At 41.4% G+C, this 15,227-nt stretch overlaps 1 protein-coding gene and 1 long non-coding RNA gene across 2 annotated transcripts in view; one reads left to right on the forward strand and one right to left on the reverse strand.

Moving 5' to 3' along the window:
- Positions 1–15,227, reverse strand: part of LOC310851363 — a 690,313-nt gene that overhangs the window by 69,120 nt on the left and 605,966 nt on the right. The window lies entirely within an intron of this gene.
- Positions 1–15,227, forward strand: part of SLC17A6 (solute carrier family 17 member 6) — a 46,963-nt gene that overhangs the window by 17,317 nt on the left and 14,419 nt on the right. The window contains exon 4 of the mRNA XM_083750792.1: positions 13,679–13,793. Within this exon, the coding sequence (XP_083606918.1) occupies positions 13,679–13,793 (115 nt within the window). The remainder of the gene's footprint in view (positions 1–13,678; positions 13,794–15,227) is intronic.

Here is a 15,227-nt window from a genome sequence, read left to right on the forward strand (position 1 = left end):
TTGAATCAACTGGGTGATGTACACATAAGAAGAAGCAGACCAGACCATTTGCTGCTAAAAATAACCACCTTTTCATGAGTAGCACCTTAAAGACCAACTAAGTCAGTTCTTGGTATGAGCTTTCGTGTGCATGCACACTTCTTCAGATACACGGTGTATCTGAAGAAGTGTGCATGCACACGAAAGCTCATACCAAGAACTGACTTAGTTGGTCTTTAAGGTGCTACTGGAAGGAATTTTTTTTGTTTTGACTATGGCAGACCCACACGGCTACCTATCTGTAACTGCACCTTTTCATGGAGACTGATGCCATTCATACAATAATAGTTGGGTGTATTGTTCATCAAGTGAATTGGAGCCATCATACTGGGACTCTCCAGCTTCTTCTCTATGTTCCCAGTGGTCATGGTGGAAAGTACCAGAACACACAATGTGATGGCCCCAGTTCATCATGGTAAATGGCAGCAAAAGGCAACCATTCACCATGATGAAGCAACAACAACAACAACAACAACAACAATTTTATTTACCAGTATATCCCGCCCTTCCCGGCCAGAGCTGGGCTCAGGGTGGCTAACATCAAAATATATAATACATTAAAACATAAAGTTCAGCAATCAACTGAAATACAGCTTAAAATTGGATTAAAATCAAAAAAGGATCAGATGGCCAGAAATTATAACTATAGGGGTTGGGAACCTTAAGTACTCACCAAGCTCAGCTATTTGTATGAGCCAGTGAGAAGAGTTAGAGAGGCCACTTATATGCAGGGTCTTGTAAGAGGAGGGGGGTCAGACTGGGCCCCAACCAAAGGCTCCGTCTTGCAGGTCCTGCGGAAAGATGTCAAGTCCCACAGGGCCCTGGTCTCTTGTGGGAGAGCGTTCCACCAGACATGGGGTATACCAGGAGAGGCTGTCCAGTAAGTACAAGGGTCCCAGGTCGTAGAGGGCTTTAAAGGTTAGAACCAGCACCTTAAATTTGACCTGTACTCCACTGGGAGCCAGTGCAGCTGGTGTAGCACTGGATGGATGTGGTCCCACATCTTCTTGGAAAACATAATACGTATTCTGCCTCTTTTTCTCTCACTAGGGAAACACAAGTAAATTGACAAAAATAAATAAATAAATCTCTGTCCATGACACACACCGGACTGCCATAAAAGTCTTCAAGATAGATCACTGCTTTTTCTAGATGTGGTAACTTGAAACTGTGTACTCTGTGTATTGAAACAGCCAAAAGAAAAATAACACACATTTAAGTATCCCTACACCCACTTAATCTCAAACAGGAAGAGCTTGCACTGGTTCTGAAACGTGTCCAGAAGAATAGTTCTCTGGTTAATCTCCAGGAAAATAAAGTTCCATAAATGTTGATCATATGTATTAGTGTGTCTTAGATGTTCAGACTTGAGGCTCAGGTAGCATTATTCACAGGACCCTCTTGTTTGATTCCACAGATTGTAGTGGGCCATAAACAAATCTTCATGCTATCTTGTTCTGCTGGATTATTTACTGCAAGGTGTCTGACAAAGCAACTGCATTAAACAAAGTGGTTGTCTGGAGATAAAACACAAACAGATTAACCAGATTCTCTATGGGAAGTGATATTCTGTAATTCAGAGTGATCATGGTCACACAGTAAACAAGTGCCCTTGAGCTATTCTCCTTGAGCTTAGATTTGTGACAGCAGAATTCAAGAGAATTTAATTTATTTTTCCAGTCTAGCAGGTGATAATGAGTCCAATTAAAACTTGACTCCCAGTTAAAATAGAATAGTCACATGTGTGTAATTGGAAGACAAGAATGCTTCACCACCATGGAACAATTAAAAGTATGGGTCGTTGGACTGTTACTACTATGCTTCTGCTGTTACTATCTTGAGCATTGTTCTTTTGATTCTTACAGTGCTGATTTATTGTATTCCAAGACACACAAAAAGGACCATGTATATTCAAACTGTGCTGTACATTCTGAGTGGAATGCTACTCAGGGGATTCTCCCATTGGCTGAAAGCAGATGGATTACCTTTTTTTCTGTGCCCCCTCCCACTGTGCTTCTGGAAATCTCCTTTGGGAACCTCAGAGGCAGCATGAGAGTGGCACAGAGGTTGCATACACACACACACAAATTAAAAATACATTACATTCAAATTAAAAAAATAGAAATATTAGCAAACATACTGGTATGGTAGTTAAAATGGTAGACTAGAACTGAGGAGAATCAGGTCCATGTTAGTCTTTGCTGTCATGAAAATCACTGAGTGACGCTGGCCAATCGCTATCGATACCACCATAAACTTCCTTTATATAATGGTTGTGAGAATAACATGCGTTGAGGAGCAATGCTATGCCACCTTTGCTCCTTTGAAAAAAGGTGGGATAAAGTTTAAATACAAAGAGCCAGATTATTAAAATATCAGCGTCTATAATAATACAACATATACTTGTTGTTAACCAAACAATTTCTGTAATATCTCATTGTGTTTTAAACTAGTCCGCAGCTTGCTTTTGTAATTCTAGTGTAGTAGTTAACAGATTGTTTTATAGTGAAGTCCACTAAACTGACTTCAGCTTCTTTCTCTGTTGTTTGGAATCTTTGCTTGAAGCCTGGCTCTTCCCTGCTTTCCACTGGCTCCCTTGGACCCCTCTTGGGTTGTTGTTTTTAAGCAGCAGTGGCAAAATAACACTGGCACTGACAAGAGCATCACTGTTGTTTCTGAAACTCCTCCCCCACCTCCTGCCTCCTATCTGTCTCTACAAACTGCAACAGTTTGTATGCTGTGCATCAGCCTAAGTCTGTTTAATGGGGAAGCCTTTCCCCTAGCAATACGGTGGTATCTATAATGATTTTGCCCTGAGGGGATTTCTTCTACTTCACACCTTTCTTATGATAAAGTAATGGATCCCGTAAAGCTTTTGCAGCTGACTGGGTATATGAACATGTTTTGATGTGTGTTGATAGAATGTGAAATGCAGGAATGTTTTTCTTTTTAAATGGGCGAAGGAGGCATGAATTGCTACACACATGTCTGTGTGCTAGGAGAACGAGAACGAAAGCTAGAGTTTTGTGAATTAATTGTCCACTGTTAGATATTAACCTAGAAAAATAATGGCATTCTAATTAGTTCCACCACACACTTTCAGCAATGCAAGCATTAGAGACGTCCCATAAGATCCTGTGATTTCATGTACTCATTGTGAAATTAACACCTCATTAAAAAGAGATGTTGTCAGGCATACTCATCTTTACAGAACTGTAATAATGATGCTTTCCCTGCCCATAATTCTCTTTGCCGGCAAGAAGGAAACTCATGGCTATGTTCTGACACAAGGTTTGAGTGTAGGTCACCCATAGATAAGTCTAGTAAGAACCTGCTTATACTAGACTGTGCCTCTGAAAATCTGCTCTGCAGGAATGGGGACTGTCCAATACCTTCTAAGACAGAATGGGAACAGTCAGTGGTGACACTGGGGGAAAATGGGGGTGGGCATAGTAGAGGCAAAGTATATTTCTAGGTGGCTTTGTTGTGTTCCAAATGCTCAGATCTCTGAAAGAAAAATAGCACTATATATTATTGACAAGGAGCCCAGCAATGGAGGGGGCAACCTCCGTGTGTGTGTGTGTGTGTGTGTGTAAGAGTTTGCCCCTCCTGCCCCCACCCATGGGAACAGGGAACTCCAAGAGGAATATACAAAAGTTGCCTCCCTCCCTTCATCCAGGGGAAGTCTCCAAAAAAGAAGTTTACAATCACACATTGGAGGATAATATGTGATTCTAGACTTACTCTTGACCTAATTTATGTCAAGTTATTACTCTGTTGCTGCATGGTTGCTGCAGATGTCTTTAGGGGACAAGAACAGCCCTGCTTCATCAAGCATCCTCTTCTCACAATCAGGGGCGCCGACTTATAAAAAATATTGGGGGGGCCCATACCGGGGTCCTGCCCCGGGAAGTTTTCTAAATTTTAGATTAAAATTAGTGAGTTTTAAAGTTTTTTAAAAGTATTTTAGAGTCATATGATCAACATTAGGACCCCAAAAACTCGACTCTCTATAACTCCACACTCCGGGAAACTCGACAAGCCTGAAACACTTTTTGGCTTTGAAAAAAGAAACAAAACATAAACACGCACGGTATTTTCGTAAAAAGCTAATTTAATTTACAGTAACAATTATGCTTATAGACTATTACAGAGCAGTGAATATATAGCTCTGAAAAGACTGAAATGATATTTAAATAAATCCTAAACTATCATTAAAAGAATAAAATATAAAATATTGCTGTCGCACAGTAATAGCACTTTGATTAATAAGTGAAATAGCTAATTTAAGCTTACTTTGAATAAGGCTGAGGGTTCATTAAATAAAAATAATACCTCAAAGTTAATGCTTTAATACAGTTAATAAAGTTAATACAGTATGCCTAATACTGTATGTAAATACTGTAATACTGTATGTAAATAATGGGCTTTAATTGGGTCTTACACCCTAAAAATATTTAAGTATTTGAAAATAACTAATACAGTACTATAGTAATATAGAAATACAGTACTAAACTAGTACTAATATTTCGAAACTGAAAAATTAACATTCTGTATGTATTTAATTCTCTATTTTATAAAGATTTTTAATATCTGACAGTGAGTTTGGAGTAGCCCAATGCAAAAATCCTGAGGATCCATGGGGATCCATGCTTTGTAACCACGTTTTTGCACCACTGTGACCCTAGGCAACAGTGGGTGCGTGATTTTTTTGGTGCAAGATGTAGCCATGGACATGCTATGTGATCTGATGGTGAATTTGGGGTGACCCAATGCAAAGATCCTGAGGATCCATGGGGATCCATGCTTTGTAACCACGTTTTTGCACCACTGTGACCCTAGGCAACAGTGGGTGCGTGATTTTTTTGGTGCAAGATGCAGCCATGAACATGCTATGTGATCTGATGGTGAATTTGGGGTGACCCAATGCAAAAATCCTGAGGATCCATGTGGATCCGTGCTTTGTAACCACATTTTTGCACCATTGTGGCCCCAGGCCACAGTGGGTGCGTGATTTTTTTGGTGCAGGCTGTAGCCATGGACATGCTATGTTATCTGATGGTGAATTTGGGGTGACCCAGTGCAAAGATCCTGTGGATCCATGCTTTGTAACCACGTTTTTGCACCATTGCAGCCCCAGGCAACAGTGGGTGCGTGATTTTTTTGGTTCAGACTGTAGCCATGGACATGTAATGTGATCTGATGGTGAATTTGGGGTGACCCAATGCAAAAATCCTGAGGATCCATGTGGATCCGTGCTTTGTCACCACGTTTTAAATGGGGAGGGAAGGAAAAACACAGAAGGGACAAGAAGCACAAGAGGGGTGTGCGGAGAAGCAGCTAGCTAAGAATGCAGGGGAGTTTAACGGGGTGGGGGGGGAGGAAAGGAAGGCAAAAGTCCCCCCCCCAAGCCAGCCCTCTCTCTCTCTCCCACCTGTTTTTCGGCTGCCTGCGAGTCCCTAGAGCACAGAGAGGAGGAGGTGGTGGGCTGGAGCCTGCACGCAGTGTGACTAGGAAAGAATTAGAAGGAAGGACTCGATCCTTTCCTTAACCCTCTGCTTGCCAGGAGGGCAGGAGATTCCCTGCTCTTTGTTGAGTTTGAGCAAACGCAGCAACAGAAGCGGGTGGGCAGTAAGACCCTGAGGCAGAATGCAGGAAAGCAGCAGCTTCCGCCTTCCCTCCGCCCGCCCGCCCGATCTTATTTTTGCCTGATTTTTGCCTATTTTTGCCCCTGCGCTCCGGCGAGTCAGCTCCAGGGACCACACATTCGCTCAATAACACGCACAGACATTTCCCCTTACTTTTTAGGAGAAAAAAATCTGCGTGTTATAAAGCGAAATTTACGGTAATAATTTTCTTAAATTATTGGGGGGGGCGGAGCCCCCCCAAACGAATTTTTGAGGGGGCTTGGGCCCCCTCAGGCCCCATGGAGTCGGCGCCTATGCTCACAATGGTTTGCTATGCCTATGGGAAGCTGGAGCTAAGTTCAACAGCACTTCCTCCACTTGTGATTCTTAGCAGCTGTGATTTAGAGGCACACTATCTCTGATAGGGGAGATGGGAGATAGCCTTATCGTCTATGAGTTTGTCTAATTCACTTTTAAAGCTATCAAAATTGGTGGCCATCAAGACATCTTGTGGATGCAAATTTGTAGAATCATAGAATTATGGAGGGGAAGGGACTCTGATAGTCATCTAGTCCAACCCTCTGCGTTGCAGAATTCCTGCCCAAATCCCATAATTTATGTGCTGTGTGAAGAAGGCAAAGGGGAATAAAAACCAGCTTATGCAGCACCTGGCTTGCCTGTGCTTGCCTGGGGTGTAGTGTGCCAGCTTGACATCTTGTTGAAGTCAGTACTTCACATATTTGACTTGGGAGACGATCCCAGACACCAGCATGGGCTTCTTTGTTTTCCACACAGATCAGCCGGTGCTGCAGAAGCCTCATTGAAAGGTTCTGATCTCCCACCACCCTGCCGTGCCTTTTTACATCGGTTTCCCCACAGAGGGGGCTAATGAAACATTGAGTGATCTCTCCCTCTGCCATATGGCTCGAGGGTCTTCCATTTTTCTGTCATAGGTGATGAAGCCGTGTTCACAACTTAATGATGCACTGAGGGATTTGGGGAGGGGACGGCTGGGGGATTTGCTTGACAAAAAAAAAGTGGGTCTCAGATGTGTGGCAAAAATTAATAATGCATCCAAGCTTTTATTAGATTAGAGGTGGTGGCAGAGAATCAGTTTATCCATATTAATCCTTCATGAAAGGCTTAAAATAGGATTTAGTTAGAGAAACACACACAGATGCCTCCACCCCCTTGTCATGTAGAAAGGAATATATATTTTTAAATGAATAGAAATAGCCTGTCTCATCACTGGTTTAATGTGACAAGGAAAACTGTGAATCCAATGGATCTGTCAGCCTTCAGTGCAGTATACTGCATTCTTTTTTAATTTTAAATGTTGTTTATTCAAGAATTCTAATGCGAATCCACTATTTTTTATTTTAAAATATTCTCATAAAACAGACATTAAAAGAGACAGGGTCAGCTGTTAAAACTAAATCATAAAAGCATTGCTTGTCTCAACTGATTTGAGAGCAAAAAAATATCTTTATCAGCTGGTGAAAAACAGAAAGCAAAGGGGAGCAACTGTACTTCATGGGGCAAGGTAGACACAGTCTGGATCAGATTGTGGAGCTCTGCTCTGCTCACAATGATGGGGGAGGTGTCCAATCATCTTTATCAACTTTCTCCATATCCCTTTTCTTGTCCCCTCAGAAGATCTGCTCTGAGAGTTGCAGGACCTATGAAACAGTGTGAGAGATGGTGCTGGAATGGGTAGGGAGAAGGGGGGGGATTGGCAGGCATAGTTCCCCATTCCTCCAATCAGGTGGAGTTCCTATTGAATCAAAGGTCCTTCTGATCATGGAAGGACCATGCCTATGAGTCCTGTTCTGACTGTCAGGTCTTGGCACAAACATGACATTTAGCTAAGTTTAAACGTGGCAGCCTAGAGGTTTGGAAGGGACTCCTGACACCAAGGGCCATTTGATAGGAGCAGTGTTACTGCAAATGATTTATATAGCATCCTGACACTGCATGGTGCTTTATAGGGCAAAATTAGTAGTAACAGGAACCTTAGTTTCTTTAAAACATTCTCATATCTCCTTTCTAGAAAACATTTTCAAAGAAGCTCACTGTAGTGAGCCAAGAATAAAACAATTTCTAACCAAGAACAGAAGCGGATTTACAGGAGTGTAACTGGTTCAGTTGCACTTGGGTGCGGAGCCTTGGGGGCACTAGAATGGAAGGTGAGAGGTGGGGGTGCACAATTTTGGTGTTGCACGATATACAATATCTTTATTGTCATTGTCCCATGCAGAACAATGAAATTGAAAAACTACATAAAACATTCAAAAACTCCTAAAAACTCTGAAACCCCATTTTAAAATACACTATACTATAGAGACCCCTTATGCTGCGTTTAGAACCAGAATTGCATTTGCCTAGAAACTGTTTCTCAGGCGGCTAGTCCTGGCCTTTATATCTCTATACCTTCTTCCAGAAGGCAGAAGCTGAAAGATCATTTCACAGGGCACTGCTGAAATTTGAGACCCCAAAGTCTGCCACTGTCAAGACAAATTTGGATGGGAAGTAAACAGTCTAAAACAGGAGTCAGCAACCTTTTTTAGCAGTGGGCTGGTGCACCATCCCACAGACCATGTGGTGGGCCGGACTATATTTTGATAAAAGATATGAACAAATTCCTATGCCCCACAAATAACCCAGAGATGCATTTTAAATAAAAGCATACATTCTACTCATCTAAAAACACGCCGATTCCCAGACTGTCCGCAGGCTGGATTTAGAAGGCGATTGGCCGGATCCGGCCCCTGGGTCTTAATTTGCCTACCCCTGGTCTAAAAAGTCCTTTAAAGCATCGGAAATGATAAAAATGACAAAACATTATCAAAATCAATAGTAGTGGAGCACTCTTAGCATTTAGCATTTCACAGTCATTTTTCAGCTGGATCATGTTCGCCTGTTACAGATGGAAATGTAAAGCTGCGAACTGGGACTGTGACTCTACAGGGAGTTGATAGCTGAGCAGGAAATTGAAACTGGGGTTCTAATCCTAAGCACACCTTCCTGAGAGGAAGCTCCATTGCAAAGCTGGATTTACTTCTCAGTAAATATGCATACCATGGTGCTGTAGGGGCCCCAGACACAAATCACACTATGCCTGCTCATGGGATCTGGAGAGAACCAGCAAGTGAGGAACAGGAGACAGGCACTATGTGGTTAAGAGGGGGAGGCTTCTATAGGAATCCCCAAAAGTAGTGCTTCCAGTGGACTTCTGAGCTTATCGCCCCAAAGAGCTTCAACAGCAGTTCCTCCCACCCACAAATTAAAGGCTTAAGGACCTCAGGGATGTTTGGATTGGGACCATAGCACAGGCAAAAGGGCTAAAGCATTTATAGCTCCCCACCAGGGCCTTGACCTAGATTGGCTCAAATCCTGCTGGCTATTTCTGCAGAGAGAAATCCTGGGCAAATGACATGATTAATGTCAAGCGTAGTTTGGCCCTCTGTAGACAAAGTGTAGGGTACATAGCTGTCAACGTTTCCCCCTTTTTAAGGGAAACTCCCTTATTCCGAATAGGATTCCTCGCAAGAAAAGGGAAAAGTTGACAGCTGTGGTAGGGTACAAGCATTTCTGGAGGAAGGATGGATGTAAAACAAAGGAACTGGGACAGCACAAAGGCTTTTCTGACAATAAAAGCAATCATTTTCCCCTAAAAAATGTTAAATGTTTGCTAGGACTGTTTCAGTGTCAGTGATGTATTACTATATATTCTCTCATAATGGAAGGAGAAGTGAACGAGGTGTAGGGAGTTGAAAGTAACATTTATATTTACGGTAACTGACAGTCCAGTTAAAAATGTGATTTACTTTGGGTAAGGAAATACTTTCCTGAAAGTAGAATTTAGTGAAGCAATTGCTCCATCTGCTGACAGATAACCACACAATGTGCTTTAATGTCCTTAAATGATTCTTTTTTGGATATTGCAGACATACTTCTGGTTTCCCCCTCCCATCACCTGCATTAAGACTGCATTAAGACTCATGCTTTTCTGGGATTAAACCCCACTGTAGGACTGTAGGACTTCTGAGATAGGACTGTGCTGCTAGACTCATATTAAAGCAAGTGCTACTGTTTAATGGTGTCTGAAAAGGTGAAAAGGGTAGCAAGCCATGAAATGACTGTGGTATAAATGTTGCAGTACAGAATGGAACCCAAATAACCAGAGTGACTCTGGAAAGTGGAGCTATTTTTGATAGGGAAAAATAAAAGCACTTGCTTAAACTGCCTTTGCTGGCAGGCTGTATCTGTTGGGTTTGAATTTGTTTTAACTTTACAATTGCTCTAGCTTTTATATGTTGCTGCTTTATACACAGTGTACATTGCTGTTTCATTGCTGTCTTGGAATTTCAGTGTTATTACTGCACATACCCTAGTGCTTTTAAGTAAAGGCATTATAAGATATTTTATATCAATAAATTAAGAGCAGTGTTGCATTTAAGGCATTTGTTAAAAAGTCCCTGTGATAATATAAAGTTTGCAAATTTAGACACCTCAGTTCCAGATATTCTAGCAATTTAAGGAGATGTATCAATGCAAATGTTATACAATACAGATGGGAGCAGTGAGTGCCAGTGAATATGAAAAGGTCATCTAGAAGGCTTAGCCTTGTTACAGCAGAGGTCAAACCTAGCATTTGTTGTTCAGCTTTCTTTTATCCTTATTCTTCAGACATTAGCTTTCTTCTTATTTTGATGTCAGCTTTAGAAATACCATTGTGAGATTTTGGATGAAATTCCTTGTACGTTGCAGTACAAGGTTGCATATATAGAAATATAGGCTGTGCCATTAAAGGGACAGAAAATAATAGAAAATGAAACACTCTGATTTCTGCTTTAATTCAGTAAAGAAAATGACCCCTGAAACAGAAAAAGCACAAAGATAGGCGAGGAAAATAGTGAGGCTCAAGTAGGAGCATTCAGGCCAGATATGCTAGCCTAAGAAACCCAAAGGAAAAGAGATATGTTTGAATAATGAATATCCAAATTTCTGAAATCAGAAATAATCAGAACTTTGGATAAACAAAACCAGCTGTTTACTTGTGCAACACTAAATCCCTGAAGGTCTAGTCTTATGAGCTGCTGGGTTTTTGCAGTACAGTATTTGTAAAATCAGGCAGCAAGTCAGGTAGATCCTAATGGTATTTCATGCTAGGAGTGTGCACATGTCCCAAGATTTGCCTTGTATCTGTACATGTGCATTAAAAAAAATATGATCTGTTTCTAGCCATTTAGTGTTCTCTCTGTGTTGATCTATGTTTCAGGTCCTTAGCCACTTGGTATAAACCAAAGCCCTGTGTTTCCCATTCACCATAATGGAGAATGTAAACATAGCTACATCTTTTCCCCCTTTTGGCCAAAGTGGATGGAATTTACAGGCACAGGAAAACCCTACTGTAGTAAATTAAGTATGCCAAATTGCCAACAAATACGTCGAAGGGCTTTTTGTGGGGGAAATAAAAGGGATCCACTTTCTTCTGTAATCCTTTATGGTAGGGGCAGGTATTTTTGTTTCTTACCGTACAAGAATTAGCAGGTGGCTGAGTGGGGTATTGTCTTGTGTGTATATTTGTTTTTTTAAAAACTTTGTAGCTTCACACCGGCCTTTTCATTTTGGTTGTCACAGAGTTAGGCTGCCTGTGGAGTTCTGAAGGCCTGTGGTTTTGTTGTTGCTGCTGTTGCTGCTGTTAAAGCAGAGCTACTTTGAATTAATTTTAACCCTCTGCTGCTATGTTTTAACAACAAAAGCCATCACCCACCCCAGCTCTTCATTGCTCTGCAGGCAACATTTTGGACAACCTCATTTTTTGCAAAGCCCATGGACAGAGATATATCTATCTCTCTATCTATCTGTATGGTACAGAAGGAACAGAAACAGCATAGCAACACAAAGCTATGTAGGGTCCCTAATCTGACTCTGGGATGGGTTATTGACATCACATGCGAGGGGTGAAAAGGCCCCAAATCATTCCAATTCACTATGTAATTTGGTCCTCACCAGGTATAGAGCAAGATACATTTAGGCATATAAAATATAACAACTCTAGCAATGAAAGAATATGTGAAACCTATGGTAAAATGATCAAAAGGGAGACTACAGAAGTACAATAGAAAGACAATGAAGTATGATAGAAAAGTGACTCCCAAAAAGAAACATGGCATATAGATGACAGTTTCTTATTATTTTTTTTTTTTAAAAAAAACCATACTAGGAAATATACCCTTATTGTATATATTTAACTACTTGGCTTCAGTGAGATCTTGGTACTTTCATACGAAAGGGCAGCTTTTCGTGTAAGTTAAATGCACTGGAGTGAACGGATTAAAATAAAATACTAGGAAATGAGCCACTCATACGTTTAATAGAGTTCATCATCTAGGAAATACAAACTGTATGTTAAAGTAAACACTGAATTCGAACCAGTATAGTTAATCTAGGGAGGGAGGAAATACAGGAAACTGGTGAAGAAAAGCTGTCAAACATAGGTATATGTACTCGGTCACACACTCAGGCTTTTTCTTTCTCAAGAGAGAGAGAGATTGTTTATACAGAAAGAGGTTTGGTGGGATGTATTAATAATAAGAGAGTGAAGTGGAGACCTATCTCAGTGGAGCATCCTCTGTGGACCAAGTGACCTTTTCCTGCACAGCTGCCTTAAGTCATTTTTCTGTCTTTTCAAACAAAATCAATCCTGTTTCCAGTTGCAGAATTTCTCTCTCTTTTTATAAACAGATGCATAGAAAGCATGTACTGGAAGTGTGCTCTATGCTTTGCAATATGGCCCTATTTCCTGCTTTGTTTGTAATGAATTAAAGACAACCCACATTTTCCTGACTGTTTTGTTGATGATCACCATGCAACTCCCATTTCCTGTTCAAGGCAACACACTTTCCTTATTTCATTTATCCTTAACAGCAGCTAGGAGAAGTAGATGACCTGTTCAAGGTAATGCAGTAAGTTCTTGGTCCTTAGTAGGAAATTGGTTTTGGACATACGTCATTGTAGTTCAAAATCAACACTGTTCATGGAGCTTCCTGTGTGGTCAGTGTTGACATTAGTTTTCTCTACCCATTCCTTTAAGTGTGCGTTCACACATGCATTCTTTACTACTCAATGAATACAACATCAAGTGATTACTTGCATTCATATCCAACATCAAAGAACAAGCAGCACTTTTATAGTACTTAACATAAATTAAACACAATACATTTTAGTTGGGACAGTTTTCATATTCACCTACTGACCTTCCTCAAGTGATAACTCATTGATGGTGTATTTTGAATGATTTTATGCAAAGTCTAGTACTAGCATTGTGATTGAAAGTGACCATCTTTTGTTTAGTTGATGGCTTTGTAATGCCATAATGGTTGGTTGACATTCCATTAATGGGAGCGAATTGTCAGGAGACATTTTCCTGAATAGGCAATCTACCTGCCAAGGTTGAAGTCAAACTAGTGTTCTGCAGTGTGTTTCAGAAAAGAATAAAGTTTTGCTCTTTGAAATTGGAGAGAGATGTGAACTGGCTGAAGGCAGTTGGTTGCAGAGAATCTCTCTCGGAGAATCTGCATCCCTGTTTTTAGGAGCCTGCTTGCTTTGATTAGCCTGCACTTGTATATTTTGTTTAAAAGGTGTTGCAAAGAACCATACAGCACCAGTGCACTCTCATGCAAAGGACACTACACCTTGTAACACTGAACCCGAAACTTCTTCCCACTCCAGGAAATGTGGATTGATTGTGAAAAAGTACTGGGGAAATATTTCCCCAAAGAGATGGATCCTGCATGTGGAGTGCATTTAAAATAACCCTTTATGAAATCACAATATTCCTCTACTAAAATAGATATTTTTGGCATGCATGGAATGAATAACACAGATATCTAAGTCAGCACATATGTTTCACAGAAAGCTTAAATATAAAAAGATAGATCAGTGTGCTTGAATTCTTGGCATAGGTTTAAACAGCACCATTCCATTGCCTTCCTCTTCTCTTACAGGGTTTTTGGTGCAGCTATCCTATTGACGTCTACTCTCAATATGCTAATACCGTCCGCAGCTCGAGTGCACTATGGATGTGTTATCTTTGTCAGAATCTTGCAAGGTCTTGTAGAGGTATGGATAAGAAATACAAACTCTTTAATGTGTGCTTCTCTATCACCATGGCCAACTCGAATAGGAGAAAGATTGATCCTCATGATGTAACCTTGACATATTTATTTGCTCCAACATGACCTGCAGGGGCTCCTGGAGGAGTAGGCACAATGGCTGCATGTGAATGCTTTGAAGGAAATTCATTCTGAAGCTATGAAAGAGCTGAGCAGAAGAGAAGATAATGTCAGGATAGAGCAGAGAAGAAATGTAAGCTAGGCATGAGGAAAGTGGGGAGAAAGAAACAGCCCACAGGATTAGATGTTACAAACATCTTGAGTTACAAACACTTCGGGTTACAGACGCTTCAGGCTACAGACTCCGCTAACCCAGAAATAGTACCTCGGGTTAAAAACTTTGCTTCAGGATGAGAACAGAAATCGCACAGCAGCGGCGCGGCGGCAGCAGCAGCAGCAGCAGGAGGCCCCATTAGCTAAAGTGGTACCTCAGGTTAAGAACAGTTTCAGGTTAAGAACGGACCTCTGGAACGAATTAAGTTCGTAACCAGAGGTACCACTGTATAGGCAGGTGACACAAGCACCTTGGTGTTGGATCCAGTGAGACAGAGCACGAGCTGAAGTACCATGGATAGCTCCAAATGAGCAACTCCCTCCAATGGATATTCTCCTCCTCCTTGGAAATTAATGGTGTTACAAGGCCAGAGGAAAAACCTGATCACCACCACTTACCGGCTGTTGTGTTATTACACCTCACTTGCAATCTTTCCTAAAACCTCATCTCGGCCCACCCCCTGATTTTTTATTTTTAAAAACCCTTCAACAGTGTCTCTAACACTGTGCGCCAACTATTTTTTTCTTGAAGGGCAGCTCCCAAAGAAAGCAGAGGTTGATGGTATATTAAGCCTTTATAAGCCTCTGCCCCCAGGTCACTTTGCTCAGTCTCCACCCCCTTGTGGGAAGCTTAGATTCTTAAAGGGTCAGCCCTCCCACTGGAAGACAGGGATCTTCCTGTGTTCCTTGACCTCCTGCCTGGTGTGCTCCCTGGGCCACTGGGATACTATGGGAAGCATTAGGAACCTCTGGCTCAAAGGACAGTGCCAATAAGGGTCCTGGGTTGTGGCTCTATAGGCCCAGGTTTTGTGGGCTGTCAGTCACGTTGACAGGGCAGTGCTCCATTAGCTTCAATGGACCTTCTTCACCATCCGCAGCATGTGTTTTAAATGACTAACAGTTGGATCTGATTGCATTAGCTTATCAGCCAATTCACCTGAGTCTGATCAGACATATGACTAATTAAAAGCGGGTAAAATGAAAAATGCCACCAAAACATACACAGCCATGGGGTGCTATGGTGTTGAATTTCTGCCCCACTACAATAAATGAATGAATCAAACTTAGAAAACATCGGATCAGGCACAATATATGTAGCTGTTTCACT

Source organism: Podarcis gaigeae (genome assembly GCF_964106915.1).
Source record: "Podarcis gaigeae genome assembly, chromosome: 1".
In the NCBI taxonomy this organism is placed as follows: domain Eukaryota; kingdom Metazoa; phylum Chordata; class Lepidosauria; order Squamata; family Lacertidae; genus Podarcis; species Podarcis gaigeae.